General features: G+C 48.5%; 1 protein-coding gene across 1 annotated transcript in view; it reads left to right on the top strand.

Moving 5' to 3' along the window:
* LOC140693514 (uncharacterized) overlaps positions 1-11463 on the top strand; it is a 62974-nt gene extending 51511 nt beyond the window's left edge. The window contains exons 8-10 of the mRNA XM_072957334.1: positions 9897-10074; positions 10273-10471; positions 11068-11463. Coding sequence (XP_072813435.1) covers positions 9897-10074; positions 10273-10471; positions 11068-11195 — 505 coding nt within the window. The 3' untranslated portion in view covers positions 11196-11463. The remainder of the gene's footprint in view (positions 1-9896; positions 10075-10272; positions 10472-11067) is intronic.
* The last annotated feature ends 3577 nt before the right edge of the window (positions 11464-15040 follow it).

The raw sequence follows: 15040 nt of genomic DNA, 5'->3' as shown, positions 1-15040 counted from the left end.
GAATTGCTGATCTGATACATAGTGTATGTATTACATTAACTTTGTAGAGTAGTTATCATTTTTCTGTCTTTGCCCTTTAATTTTGTTTGCCCCTTCAGTGTTCTATTCTTTTTGGGGCCTTATTTTTTTTTAATTAAAAAATGTCTGTTAGCAGTTAAGAAAAAAAAAGCACAGAAAAAATGCACATGAGAACTAAATTTAGAAAATGTCTAGTGTGTTTTCTGTCTCGGCAATGGAGGGTACTAGAAACTCCTGAAAACCTTCATTACACAAGTTCCTTAAAATGCTGATTGAGAAATAAAACCTTCCTTCCTCATCTTTCAAGCTGCACAACTCATTGTCAAGAAAGTGAGGGAAAATTCTCAGAAGCCAAGACAAACGAGAAAGCAGGGTTTCTGAGAGATACGTGAGCGTTAGAAGCCGTGGTGTGCTGGTTGGCTCCTGAACTGATTTTCAGTTGCCTTGACAGGAGGGAGGGATGTGAGCCCCAGACCTCTCACACTAGGAGTTGGATGGGTGATCATATAATGGGCCAAGCCCATCCTGAGAATCTTGCTTTACTAAAGGGTGAAATAGGAAAAAAAAATTCCTCAAAACAAGAAAGTAAGAAAAGTCAATTTTGTTGGAAGAGGGGAAAAATAACAAATCCAAAGTAAGGATATAGTTTAAAGCTGTTCTGGCATGAGAGTGACCACAAACTCCTGGCAGAAAAGCACAGCTACTCCTTGATTGATAAGTTGTATTTTGAATGAATCAGTGAACAGCTATTCCGAAAAAGGCCTCCAGAGTCTTGTGGATCAAGATACTGGACAGCAAACACCTCTCTTCCAAGGTCTCATTCAAATAACCAGAAAGGTTTTAAAGGAAACTAACAATAATCTGAGTTGTATTTATTGACATTACTATATGCTAAGAATTCAGAGGTGACTATGGAGTTGTCTCCTATTTTATGGACCTTATTTTCTCTTTGGGGAGAAAAATGACATAGTTGGGTATCTTGGTGGAGGGAGGTGTTAGTCTGTTGCAATTAGCCAGGAGAGGAGATTAAGAAAACAGTGAAAGATCGGTGAACTTTTTAGCTGAGGACAGTCTTGTTCACTTGGCTTTTAATTGCAGGCTCAATGAGCTGTCACTGGAGGGAATAGATCTTACGGAGGATGGACTTAGCTCAGGCCTCTTTTGAATGGACAAGTGAACCTGGAAAAAGACAGTCAAATCTGTGCAGACATTAAAGTTCACTTGAACGTGCTGCATCCCTGAGCCAAAGATAGGACAAATATGCAGCAATTCTTGAGGACAGAAGAGTGGTTTTTAAGGTTCTCCAAGAATGAATCCCATGGAACCGAGATGGCCAGTTGTCAAACTGAGACTTTGTTCTTTGGACGGTGTACCCAGCAAGGGTATTGGCCTTTTATATGTTTCCATTTGTCTTTAATACATGTCTGTTGATGAGGACATGGGCACAAATGTTTGACACCTTGTCGAGGCGATTTTGGATACCTGCCTAGAAGCACGGGCACAGTTGTGGCTGCTTCATACATCTTGCAGCCCATCCCTTTCCCCGGCTCCGTGATCACGGCAGAGTGGTTCCTTGTTGACCTGTCCGTTTCCTCTGTGACATCATAACCCATGAAAAGACCGGAGCATATTAACTTGGCTTTGTTAAAGTCAAAGAAACAGATCAAATATGGAGTCAGATTTGTTCTTTCCTATTTCAGTAGTACCATGGAGATGGCAGTTTGGGCAGCTTTTTGTAGTGTCCTGGAGGCTTTCTCTCTCAGCTTCGGGGTGCCTCTATTGAAAACCCTTCATTGCTGTCTGGCCTGCTGGTAATGCACACTGCCTGTTTTGCCCTGAAGATGTGTTCTGTTTATAAACTCATCTCTACTCCTTGGAAAACAACTCAAGAAAAACTCAGTTGGTTTTCCACCAGCCATGGGCAGGGGTGAGGTAAACCGTGTTATTATTTCATAAAATAATAGTAATAATTAATAATAGTCATAGTAGTAGTACTTGTAGTAATAGTAATAATAATAATAATAATAATAATAATAATAATAATAATAATAATAATATTAATAGAAGTCTTAAAACAGGACAGAGCACATTGGAGAGAGTCAAAAAATGCTTTCTGGCTTAAATCAAAAGTGATGACTAATGATTCCATGGCTGCTGTATTTGCTAAGCTAATTACTCCTTTGCTCCATTACACATTTCTTTTATCTGAAAAAGAAATACAAGGAAATGGTTTAAAAAAAACTCAGAGAACAAAAATACACAAGTGAAAGATGTTTTCCCTCATCCTCTGTTCTTTCAGCCCTCTCTGGAGATGCCTCTGTTTACTATCCTTTGGGTGCTTTTCCAGATATGCTTTGCACATTCCCACCTATGTATGTAAATTCCTTTAAAATTTTAGTTATTTTTAACTTAAAGGGGTTTAAATCCTCAAGTGGCATCTGGCCGGGTAATATAACAGAACAAATCTGACTCCATATTAGATTTGTTCCTTTGAATTTAACCCTATGCTCTGTCACCTAGGCTTCATCTTGCTTGTAAAACAATGTTGCCTAGAGCCTGAAATAAACAGGAGACCCTATTCTGAAGGCTCTGACCTTTAAGGATATTTAACACTTTTTCATTCATTAAAAGATAGCAAATTGCAGAATAGAAAATAACGTTTCTTTTGTTGGAGGTTTACAGGGATCTGACCCACGCAGATAGCTGCAAGAAGAAAGGATTCTAACAAGAAGGAATTCCTACACTAAGAAGTTTGCACTAACCAAGCACATAGGAAAGGAGCCTGAATTGTGACTTGGGGAGATGGTTTTCCAGGACATTAGTTTGCCATCTAGGTCTACAGAAACTTGCTATTCCATGCCCCAACATCTGGTCTCCCAACTTATTGGCCTGTCCTGCACTGAGGAGAATTAATTTCGACTTGGTAACACTCCTATCTACCTAGAAAGCTGGGCACTGGAGCTGAGTGTTATGGAAACAGGCCAGCCAAGACAAAAGCACCAATCGGAGTGTTGGAGTACTCAGAATTATTATGCCGGTGGGCTCAGAGGGGCTTCGGCTCCGAAGTTTTGAGTACCTCCAAGACGTGCACATGAGGTTTTAAAGGCTTAGTTACAAGTAAGGGGGCATTAGCCAATAAGGCTCAAAGAACAAAAAGCAAGGAATAAGTACACTGGAGCTTATCAATTTGTAACAGATCACATTACTGACACTTGTTGAGCTTGGAATTACGAGTTAGGTTGTTAGGCCAATAAACTGACACTAAACTTCAGATTTACGAGATAGCCCAGCATAATTTAGATCAGTAAACTGACACTTATCACACTTAGATTTGTGACTTAGCTTGTTAGCCCAGCTGGACTTTTCCTTCACATGAGGACAGCTCTCCCACACCCAGGGAACTACTGTGAGCCCTTGATGTTTCCACTAGGGTGGGGTATGGTTTACCCAGGAGGGATGGGGACTATGCACCAACACTCAGGCAGTCTGCTCTGTCTGGGGCTCTGATCTTGTACCATCCCGCTCCCCGCCAGCCCAACACCTGGGACAGTGGAGCTAAGGCAGAGATCCTGCCTGCCTGTTTCCCAGCGTGTAAAAGGGGAATATGTGCTCTTCCCAAGGTAGTTCTGAGCGACAACACCTGCGGGTGCTTGGTTCTCAGAGCAACAGAAAACCCAGCTCCGCGTGGGGGCAACGGGTGTGATCTCCCTAGGGTTTCTGCAGAAGCATCGGACGGAGGGTTGGATCACGGTGGTAAAATTGAGCTGCGGGGCTTGAAGGGTAACAGAAGGGTACAGAGGCAGGTCTGCCGCCTAGGGGTGCCCCAGAGGTAAAGCTTTTTTTCTCCAACTCCTCTAAGACCCTCCCTTCTCCAGATCCCTTCCTTCTCTCTGCTCATCCTGTCCATCTGTATCCCTCCAATTTTCCCGTCCTCTCCACCCGCTCCCATCTTCTCCCTCCCTCGCTGTCCCACCTTCTCTCACAGAACCCAGAGAGGATCGCTGGCCCTCCTGCGCATGCGCAGTCAGTGCCAAGTGGTCCGCTGGTTGGGAGCTCCATATCCGAGCCGGGGATCGGGCCCAAAGGCTTCTCAACTACGTCGCCCGGTAGGCCTTTGGTTCCTGCCTGGGGTCGGGGCCTCTGACTGTGGAAGTGCAAGGTGGGGGGCTCCTGGGAAAGGGGTCAGGCGGCTGCGGGAGGGCGGTCCGCCTGTCACAGACCCCAAGGGCGCTAGTCAGCCCGTGTTCAGATGAATTGCTCAGGCCAGACCCCTCTGCCAGCGCCACCTGCCCCGGCGTCCCGGCCACAGTGTCCAGGGCCTGGTGTGCACCTGCCATCTCTCACCCAGCCGGGATCCCCTCAGTCCGCGGCTGGCGTCCCCTTCCCCTCTCCCTCCCGCTAGTCCTCTCCTCCCGGGCTTCCTCTTCTCGTCCGGCGGCCCGTCCCCGCCCCTGGGCGGGCTGTGTCCCGGGCGGGCGGGGTCTGCGGACCCGGACGGGGGCGGGCGCCTGGGACTGTGGCTGGGGCTGTCCTCCGAGCGAGGCTGCAGCCCGCGTCCCCCTCCCCGCTTTCCCTGCCCCGCGACCCCGGGGCTGCCCTGCTCTCCCTTTCCCGCTCCCTGAGGACCAGCTCTGTGGCGTGGGCGCTGCTACCTGGGCTGAAAGCCTCCGGCTCTAACGCCCAGCTTCTCCTGGTGGAGTCGGGAAAAGGGAGCGTCACTGCTAAGCGAGGTTCTGTCTCCCCCCTCCATGTTTCTGCCTCAGGTAAGTACCTTGAACACTTTCAGGTGTTATGATGGCGGTGCTTGTTGATGTCACGTGTTTTTATAGTGAGAGGGATTGCAGTGGTGAAAGCAGGGCTTGGTTCTGTTAAAAATGTGCTGAAGGCATGAGGCTGTGACATCCTCCTTCCTTCCCTCTCCCAGGGTGAAAGGAGTGATCCTCGATTTTCAAAAGATAGTTACAGTCCCTAACTAGCCCAGCCCAGCTATTGTGCGTTAACAGGAACAGCACCACCAGAGGCCTTGGAGACCCAGGGATATTGCAGTCCTAAAGTGCTCCTGGCAGAGTTTGGCTTGTTTAGGTTTTTTGTTTTTCTTAAATTGTGGGACAGACTAGTGTATAAACTGAAAAATAATTGTCAAGAAATAATTTTCATAGGACAGTTTTATTGTGATATAGTTCACAAACCATGAATTCCATCCATTTAAATGGTACAATTCAGCAGCTTTTTGCATATTCACAGTGGTGCATCCATTATTATTCCAGAACGTTTTCATCACTTCAGAAAGAGCAGTGGAAATGAATGACCTATCCACCCCTCCCAAGTGGTGGTTCTAAAGAAATTTCTTGGCTATTCCTGACCATAAATTAACTTGTTATATTCCAAGAAAAATCTGGTAGGAATTCTAACCAGAATTGAAATGAATCTGTCTATCAAAACAGGAAGAATTTATAACTTTATGGCATAAACTTCTTCTACCCATGAATATATCTGGGACCCTATCTTTTCATCTGACCAGAGCCTGGCCCATGTGAAGTTCTCACTACTTTTTGGGCTTGTGAATGATGAGATTCTATACATCGTTAGTTGCAACTGTAGCCTTTCACAGAAGAGAAAAGTAACCTCAGTGAAGCAAGTGACTCTCTGATGGTCAGAAAGAGTGACAGCCAGTGCTGGAGTGATCCAGTGGACTTGGTGTTTGCAGCTAGATTTCTCGACCACCTACAGTTAAGGGGATTAGAGAGTTCTTTTATTTTTTCTTAATGGCGTTGCATTTATTTTTACTTATTTTTTAAAATTATTTTTTATTTAAGTGTAGTCAATTTACAATGTTATTTTCAAGTGTGCAGCAGAGATTCAGTTATAAACATATGCATATGTATATATATATGTTTTAGATTGTTTTTAGTATAAATCACTACAAGAAATTGAATATAGTTCCCTGTGTTATATAGCAGGCCCTTGTCATTTATTTTATATTTACTAATTTGTATCTGTTAATCCCCCCTTTCCTGCCTGCTAAACACAGTTTGCATTCTATGTCCATGTGTCCATTACTAGGAGCACCGTTTTTCCTAGTAATATATGCTCTTTGGCTGCTTTCAGTTTCAGTAATTCCATCTTATCTGTGGGCGCTTTTCTTCTGGTGGCCTTAATGTGGTTTGCACACGTGGTAATAGAGATCTGTATTTGGGAGAACCCCAGGCCTCGTGTAGTCCCTGGTACAGAGTGCCCACTGAATTGATGCTTGAACTGGGAAAAAAGCACAGTAAATGTTGGAATTTCCACTATGGTTGAGAATTCTATAACCTCTTTTGACAAACTTAATATTGGCTGCACCCATTCTGGGTAATTTGGTGGAAATTCATGTTATGGTGGTGAAGAGACGGGGCCTTGTATGCTTCTTCTCTTTCTGTTTTCTAACACTCATTCTCCTGGGCCTTCCAGATCCTCCCCTAGAAGTGCCAGGTCTGGCTTGGTGCTGCACTGAGGCAATATTTGTTAATAAGGCCCTTTCCTCATCTCTTCTGAGCCTCCGGTTTTTTCTCTGCACAATGAGGGCTTAGACTAGATAACTACTTTTCAGTTTCTTTTAAAGCCATGTTTCCTTTGAGAAACAGAAAATGCAAATCTCTCCTCTCAAACCAACCCTTTAGATTTTGAAAAGTCCTCCAAGGAGTGACATAGCTCTTTGTGGAAAATGAATGTGATTGTGATTCCAGGTGACACAGAAAAGACTCTTCAGAGATTGATTGCAGGGAGAGGGCAGGAAAGGGGCAGTATGTCACACTTTCTAGTGTGAGCACTGGAGCAGGGGCTTGGATTTAAATACGGTGTCTGACGTGGCCTCTCTCTAATCTTGTAGAATGTGATAAACTTCTCTACCTCAGTTTCTTGATGTGTCAAGTTGGGGTGATAATATTTTAAGGCTTTTGTGAAACATTATGCACATAAGCCATTTGTGTATGGGTAGAAACAAGACCTGCTAGGGATTCAGGGATTTGTTTAAAAAAAAAAATCTTGTCCATAGCACTCTGTCTGTGTGTATTTAGTAGTTCCTGAAGGGTGAGGGTGAGTCTAAAGTCCATCGTGGGACAGGTGGCCCATGGTTCTCTGTGCCCCTGAATGCCCCCTCCTCCCCAGTCCTCTTCCTCAGTCCAGGATGAAGTTCCCTAGTAGATTTACTCAGAGGTCTTGTGAAAATGGCTATTCATTTTATTGTTTCACCAAGAAGGGCTGCCATCATGACCTCAGCCCTCCCCGGCCGCCACACCAACCCGGATCCCACCCCGGTCCATGTCCACTGGCCTCGCCAACGGCGCTGCCGTACGTTTACCGTCTGTGAGACGCCGCCCCAGAAAGGATGTCGGCCGCCGACTGACGCGGCCAGAACTAGTGGCCCGGCCAAGCAAGCCGCCATCCCCAGCAGCAAACACCGCCATGGCCCCGGGCAGCTGCACACTTCCGGAGCCCGCTGCCTGCCCCAGAAGCGCACGCCAGCCCGCGAGGAGCGCGGCGTCTTTATCCATGGCAACGCCGCGGGGCCCTCCCCTAGCGCTTGCGTCTGCGTCCTCCCGACGCTAGACGTGCAAGGGCAGAACTTTCGGAGCCAATGGGAGCAAGGGCGCGGCCAGGACGGGGGTGGGGGGAGGCTTATGGGGCAGCTGGGCGGGGCCGGGGCGGGCGGGGCTGCGCGGAGGTCCTCAGCTGCAGGTGGCACCGGCCGGAGGCTGGGGCAATGCTGCCAACAGTGGGCGCGGCGGCGGGGCAGCGGGGCGGGGGCACCCTCACCTGTCTGTGTGCGGGGCTCAGCCTGGGCTCCGCGGCCTCCGCTTGCACCGGAAGTGGACCCAGGCTACCTGTGGGCAAGATAGAGGACTGAGCCCAGGCAGGCACGTCTGGCCAGGTAGGGCACCTGAAGTGCAGATCCGCCAGGCCGGCTGCCGGCCTTGAATACGCGCTGCTAGGCAGTTTCCAAGAAGACGGGATCTGTCCCAAGAGGGGAGGTAGGGCAGGGTGCCAGATGCCTGGTTGGGTGCGGTCTTACAGGAGAGCCACGTTGAGAGGGTGCAGAGCAGCCCCTGTGTTGGCGGGGCTAGGAATTTGGGGTATAGGGTGGGGATGATGTGTGCCATTCCCTGTGGTCTCCCAAAGAACTCGCACCCCCAAGCAAAGGACCCTGCTCCCTCCACCCTTCACTGCATCCCCTGCCTTCCCCAGCACCACCGCCCCTGCCCCCGGAGTGTCCCATGACCTCTCCCCACACCAGGCACCGTCCCTGTTACAGGTACTTATCTCCTGGTGGTTCCAGCCCAAGGGTGGGGGCTGTATCTAACCAGTTAGGATGCCTGGAGCCTTTGTATGAAGCCTCAGACTATAATGCAGGCGTGCACAGAGGCCCCTCAAACAGGATTCCCTGCATTCCCTCCCCACCACGCACCCACAGCGCAGCTGCCACACCAGGCCAAGCCTGCAGGAGGACCGCTGTTCCCTCTCCTCCTGTCCCTGATCAAGAGTGCACCGCCCACACTGCTGGGTATTTAGTGGGCCTTAGAAGAGCAGCTGGTATTTTCATGGACAAATATTTGCTCTTTTGGGAAGAGTTGAGTGCAAAGGGATGTAGGGTATGCCTTTTCTGTTGTCCTGGAACTGGTGACTAGGATGCAAACTTAAGTCAAAGCAGTTTTTAGAGAGAGCCGCAATATATCTTACCCAAAGATCACTGTTCCCCTACAAAGGCAACACCACCTGGCGGGTGGGGTCCTGGTCCCTCTTTCTGGAGGTTGGGCTTTGCACCCTCCAGCTGGGACAGAGCCCGAAACAGCTCTGAACACGCTCCAACAGGCTTTCCCAGCACAAACTGCCTTTATTTTGAATCTGGCTGAAGGAAGCAGCTGAGAAATCTGGGTAAATCTTCCTGGGTGTAACCATGCCTTTTGTGCTGAATGAAAGAGCGGCTCTCCACATGCTAACAGCTTAGAACTGAATGTGTGTCGAAGCCTTCATGCATGTAGCATGTTGGGAACAGCGTTTCATGGTGAGGGGAACTCTATAACTTACATGTGTATGGGGAAGCCCTCACTCCAACAGGGTTTTCCTGCACAAACTGCCTTTATTTCGAAATTGGCTCTTGCTGAGAAATCTTGGTAAGTGTTCTTAAGTGTAGCCATGCCCATTATGCAGGATGAAAGAGCGGCTCTACACTTTTTCACATCTCAGAAATGAATGTGTGTTGAAGCCGTCATTCATGTAGCGTGTTGGGAACACAGAATTTAGTGGTGAGAACTATGTAAATTACATGTCTATGATGAAGCACTCTCTCGAGCCGGGTATTCCAGTGCATACTGCCTTTATTTCGAAACTGGCTTCTCAGAAGCCTGTGGTCTCCACTGCAGGTCTGTCTCCAAACCCAGGGCCAGCATGGTAACTCTGCTCCCCCTGTCTATTCTGGAAGTTCTAGGTGTCCTCCATGGCCCTACCACCATTATGTTTTTGGAAAACCCCGCAGATGGAATGGGCCTGAGAACAGGAGAGCTGGATGCCAGAAGCCACTGCCCAGTGTGAGGCTCCTGGGAGGGGCATCTCCTCTCCGTGGGCTCTGATCTAACCTCCCCTCTCCCCCACCCCCACCCCTCTCCTCCTGCATTTCCTGATTGATCCCTGGATAATGGTCCATACCAGGAATGACCTGGGAGAGGTTTTATGAGTCTTTAAGTGGAAAAAAAAAAAGAAATCTTTAGACAAGTTACTGAAAGTAACTTCCAGCTTTACCGGGAAAGACCTCATTCCAATGTTTAAGGCTAGTTGACAGGGTGTCAAATTGCTTAACCACTCACATCTGAGCAAGTGCTACCTCTCTCTCCAGCTCCCCGCAGCATCCACCTGTGGCAACTTGGCCAAAAGAAGGCAAGAAAGCTCTTTCCCCTCGCCAGCACCAGCGTGGCTTTGGAGTCAGTGGAGGCTGAGAGAAAGAGCCCCGCCCTGAGGTTTGAGGGGCCTCCAGCCACAGCCAGAGGAGCGGGGGTTTTCAGAGTGGCCCAGCAGGGAAACCAGGCAAGGCCACCTGGCCCAAGTCTTCCCTGCCCAGAGAGCCCCATGAACTGCTTTGGGCCACACTCCCCGTTTGGGCCCCCTGCAAAAAGATACCACGGGAGCCACACCTGAGAAGGCAGAAGGACAGCCCTTTAGCCTGGGGTCCCAGCAGGTGTGTCCTGTGAGACCTGTGGCCACATAAGTTCCTTGTCTCTCCAGGTCACTGAAGGGACTGTGCTGGGCATCTTGGTGGTCAGGGACATGGGAACACCTCTAAACTCTGAAGAAGGACAGAGAGACTCTTCCTGGAAGCAAGGATTCCAGGGAGACACCTTGCCCAGAACTGGGGGACTGTGTCCTGAGCAGACCCCTGGGAGGCAATGTGGGGCTGTGGGGTCCTCTTCTGAGAAGGGAGCAGGTGAGTTTTCCGGGGGTGGGGTCCTGCTTTGTCCAGATATGTCCTTGTGTAAGACTCATTTACAAACACCTCCAAGTCCACCTAGGGGTGGCCCCAGAGGTGGGGGTAGAGGAGGAGAGTGAAGGGTGCAGACTTAGGGCCCCCTGAGCCACCCAGGGAGCCAAGGGTCAGTGGGAACATCTTGGGAGTCTAGTGCAGGGGTGGAGGACGAGCACTAAGAACATGCCAAGTCATGCAATAAAGTGACCCGTGACCACGAGACACAGGTGGCCGTACACCAAAAGAGGCAGATAGAAATTTAGACCCAGGATCTGAGAACCTTGAGAGGGGCTGGAGGGTCCCAGGAACCCTCAGGAACAGCTCTTCTAGGGGCACAGACATCCCAATACACACATTTCTCATGGAAGCTTTTTGGGGTGCAGAGTGAGTTACCAGGATCCTGAACTTAGTATGGAATCACGGTTCCTGGCAATAAATTGCTGTCATTTGTCCCTGGACATGCACAGGGGAGCTGACTGCTGTGGGGGTCACTGCAGGACTAGAATCTTCTGGTGTCTGCTCTGTGACCACAGAAACCCAGGGGGATTTCTCAACAGGAGAACCTGGAGACCATGCCTGCAAGGACCACCCTCATGGGATGGCCAAGGAGCTCGTGGTACCCAGGTCACCAAGTGACGAAGTTGTGAGGTTGCCTGGGGAATCGTGGGGGCATGTAGATTTCTGAGGTCAGCACGTGGGCCCAGCACTGCTGGATGGTCTGCACAAAGAGGGGCCTGCCCTCCTGATGATGGCTCTTAACACCTGCAGGGAAACTGCTCCCAGGGCTCCTGGAGGTCCATATTGAGAGTGTCCTGCCAGCCTTGTGGGGTCACCTTCCCCTGATGCAGAAGCAGACCTCTCTCCCTTGAGGCCCAGGGGACACCTGGCTCAGGTGCCACCTCTGTGCCCTGGACACGCAGAGCCCCAGAGCTCTGGCACAGCCTGGGGTGTGGTGGTGTCCGGGCAAGAAAGGCCCTGGGAAGGGGGTCATTCAAGGGCAGAGGCCACTCTGCAGGGATGCTGGACCTGGCAGCAATGCACTGCTTCAGTACTCCCTTGGGTTGGGTCTCCAACCTGTGGGATGGAAGGGCCACTCCTTCCTGTGTTGCAGTCGGGGGAACTAGATCCATCGTCAAGGTCAGCCCTGAAAATGGAGGCTGCGCTACCTCCATTCCTGGAAAGAAAATCAGTCCCCTCCAGTCCAGGTGATTCAGAAAGTCATTCAGCAATGTTCGGGGCCCCCACTTTAGGCTTTGAATTAGAGCTGAGCGGCTTAGGAGGCCAGATCCCTGACCGTGGCTCCAGGAGCAGGTTTTCTGCTGGGGGACAGGATCCTCACAAACACCTGTGTCTTTGTGGGACACTCCCCTCTGACAAGCTGGGAGGCAGGGTGCAGTTGTGGGAAATCGTGTTTACATGAGCAGAGGGCCACCATGTGGTGGGGGCACAGGAGACTGTGAGAATGAGTCCCACAGCCTTTCTGGAATCAAAAAACTGGCAAATGTGAAAAAGTGCATAATTTGTTTTATTGAACAGGCTGCTTATGTACGTTTGGAGGACCAGGTTCAATGACTCAGCATCCCTCCAGGACAATAGCCTCAAGAGAAGAACAGACAGAGCAGGAGGAGATCTGGGGTTTCTCCCAGGAATGAGGTGGAACAGGGATTTCTGCAGATTTGCAAGGAGTCCCCGACCACTGAGCATGGGGTTACAGCCCCACGAGACCCCTGTCATGTTTGGCTTGGGCTCTGGTTCTGGCCTGCTCATGTATTCTTCCAGCAGAGTTCCAGAAACTCAGAGGGTGGACTTAGAGGGGCTGCGTTTGGAACCTAGTGAGGAGTTGGAGGGTCCTTTATATTGAGTCCCTTCATCCTAATCACCGTAGCTGAAGCCCAACACCCCCCAGGCCCCCATGGTTGCCGTGGAGGGAGAACAAGCCTGGCAGGCGACCTAGGGGTCCCACTACTGTGTCCTTCCCTTGTCTTCGTTCCCTTTCACCCCGGAAGGTGTGATTGTCTCGTGTCATGGTGGCCTCCACAATGTCCCTCCCGGTAATCTCTCTTCTCCATCAGGTGGGGTTCCCAACCCCGCTCAGCCTTCTCTGCATGGATGCTGAAGGACCAGGCCCACCTGAAGTTCTGAGCTCGAGCAGTAAGGTGGAAAGAAAGAAACCAATGGAAAAAAGAAGCAAGTGATTGTGGCAAAGCTCCCCACCACAGAGAAGCTGCCCTGAGTGGAAGGGAGAGTGTGGGCATGCCCGTTTGTTTCCTATCTCCCAGTGCTCTTAGCTTTCTTATTGCCTACCTGCATGGTTACAACAAAATGATCTGCAAAACTGAAAATATTTACTCTCTCGCTTTTACAGAAAAGGCTGGCCAGCCTCTGGTCCGGTACCAGGCAAGAGATTGGAGTTCCTTTCCAGTTTGGAAACATCTTGGCAGGCCCAGGTTTGCAAAGGTCTTTAAGAGTAGTTACGGAGTTTTGCTTTTAAACTTTTTTACGGCTGTATATACTTGTGAGATGTGGTTGTGATGTATAATTCTGAGCCGGGATTTTCTCAAACTGTTTCTCACTTCTTATACCAGACATTCCTAAATTCCAAGTGGAACTGCATATTAAGGAAGCCATGGAATTTAGCAAAAGGATACAGATCTCATTTCCTTTTAAGCATCGGTGTACCTCCATCATGGCAGTATTTGTTATGTGTTATTGATAGGGGAACTAAGTAGTAAACAGATTAATAGAAAATAGGGGATTTTAGGTACACAGGTTCATCTTTTCAACATTGTTTGTAATATTTGCAGTTTAAGATGACCATTCCTGAGAAACAGGCAGCCTCTTAGAATGAAATAGCATTTCCTCTGAACCATAATTAATTTTTATTTTGTAGACAGCAGGAAGGGTAATAACACGTCACACATTTGGGGACGTCAAAGAGAAAATGTAACTTTCTGGGAGCGCACTCCCCCGCCTCCCCCTGCCCTTTTTACTGTCCCATTCTCCCTGGAAGGCTCTTTCTTATCTTCTGCTCATGGCTCCAGTAACTCTTTCTTCCTCCTTGTTCCTCAGCTGGTAAGGTTAGTTTTCTACTTTGAACAAGCAAACAAGCCAACAGAAGAGAAATTTCACAAGCAACTCCCAGCACATCCGCTCGCCTTCTGATGTCTGTGACCTCACTCTCGGTGCCCCACCGCTTATTAAAAGTGGCATCGAAAGCCAGTTCCTCCAAAAGTCCCCGAGGCCCCATCCCTCCCATCTTCTCTGGGTTGTCACTCCCAAAACCATCCTCTCTTTCACTGCCTCATCTATTTTGTTCTCCTGCTAGTTGGCACCATCAGTATATAAACGTCCATCCTCTTAAACCAACAGCACTCCTTGACCCTAATTCACCCCCACCAATTGCCACCCTGTGTCTTTGCAGCAAATCTTTAAGGAGTTGTTTAAACTCACTGTCTGCATCTTCTCTTGAGCCATCCCCTTTTACACCCATTCTGGCTTTTCGCCTGATCCCTCGCTCTATGGAAACTGCCCTGTCAAGGCCATCAGTGACCCCATGTTGCTAAATATAGTGGTCAATTTTGACTCCTCATCATGCTTGGCCCCTCGGCAGCATTTGACCCAGCTCTTCCATCCCTCCTACCCCGTGTTCCTGCTTCACTCAACCCCCAGCCCATCTCTCTGTCTGTTTCTGCTTTTGGCCTGCTGGCTGGTCCTTTGCCAATGTCTCCTGTTTTTTCCAAACATATACTGTGGGTGTTCCCCAGGGTGGGTTCCTGGGCCTCTCCTCTCTCTCTCTGCTATTCCTTTGGTGGAAGCAACCCAGCCTTGGAAATTGGCATGCCATCAATTTCTCGATTTCTCCAAAATTCCCTGATTTCCCCTTTCCATCTGAGCCTTTATCCCTGAGACTCACATCACATTCTTTTCCTTTCATTCATCTTGCTTTCACATTCATACATATGTTCTACTATGAAATTACTTTTCCAAATTTTGAATCAGTACATATATATCATGTAAAATGCTCAAATATGTATTATTTCCACTAAGATGCTAATTCTACCTTAGAACATTTCTGCACTTCTGTATTTATGTGAATAAAGCGAATAGTATTTCTACAAGCCTCATAGTTAAACACTGTTAGTTTGGGGCTATTATGTAACATGAAATAATGGTACATCAACATAGTCGTTTTTCATTTATTTTTATGTAACACCGAGATGAGGTTTTTGCCCTGAAGACTGGTTTTATTGAAATTTTACCTACGTTACGGACAGTCAGTTTATGTGAAAGCCCTCATTTCTCCCCTTTTTGATATATGCTCCATTTGGCTATATATAACATATAACTTGGCATGAAACAAAATTCCCAAATCATTCACATAATACAATTAATATGTTTAATTATATTTTTTAAATGTTAAAAAGAAAAAGAAAACAGATTCCTCTACCTATTAGGCACTTCTGTGGCAATATGTAACACACCCCTTAACCATGACATTGAAGAACTGAGCTGATACCAGCCCCTTTCCAC

The sequence above is a fragment of the Vicugna pacos genome, unplaced genomic scaffold (genome assembly GCF_048564905.1).
Source record: "Vicugna pacos unplaced genomic scaffold, VicPac4 scaffold_19, whole genome shotgun sequence".
NCBI lineage: Eukaryota > Metazoa > Chordata > Mammalia > Artiodactyla > Camelidae > Vicugna > Vicugna pacos.
This window is presented reverse-complemented; position numbering and strand designations above follow the sequence as displayed.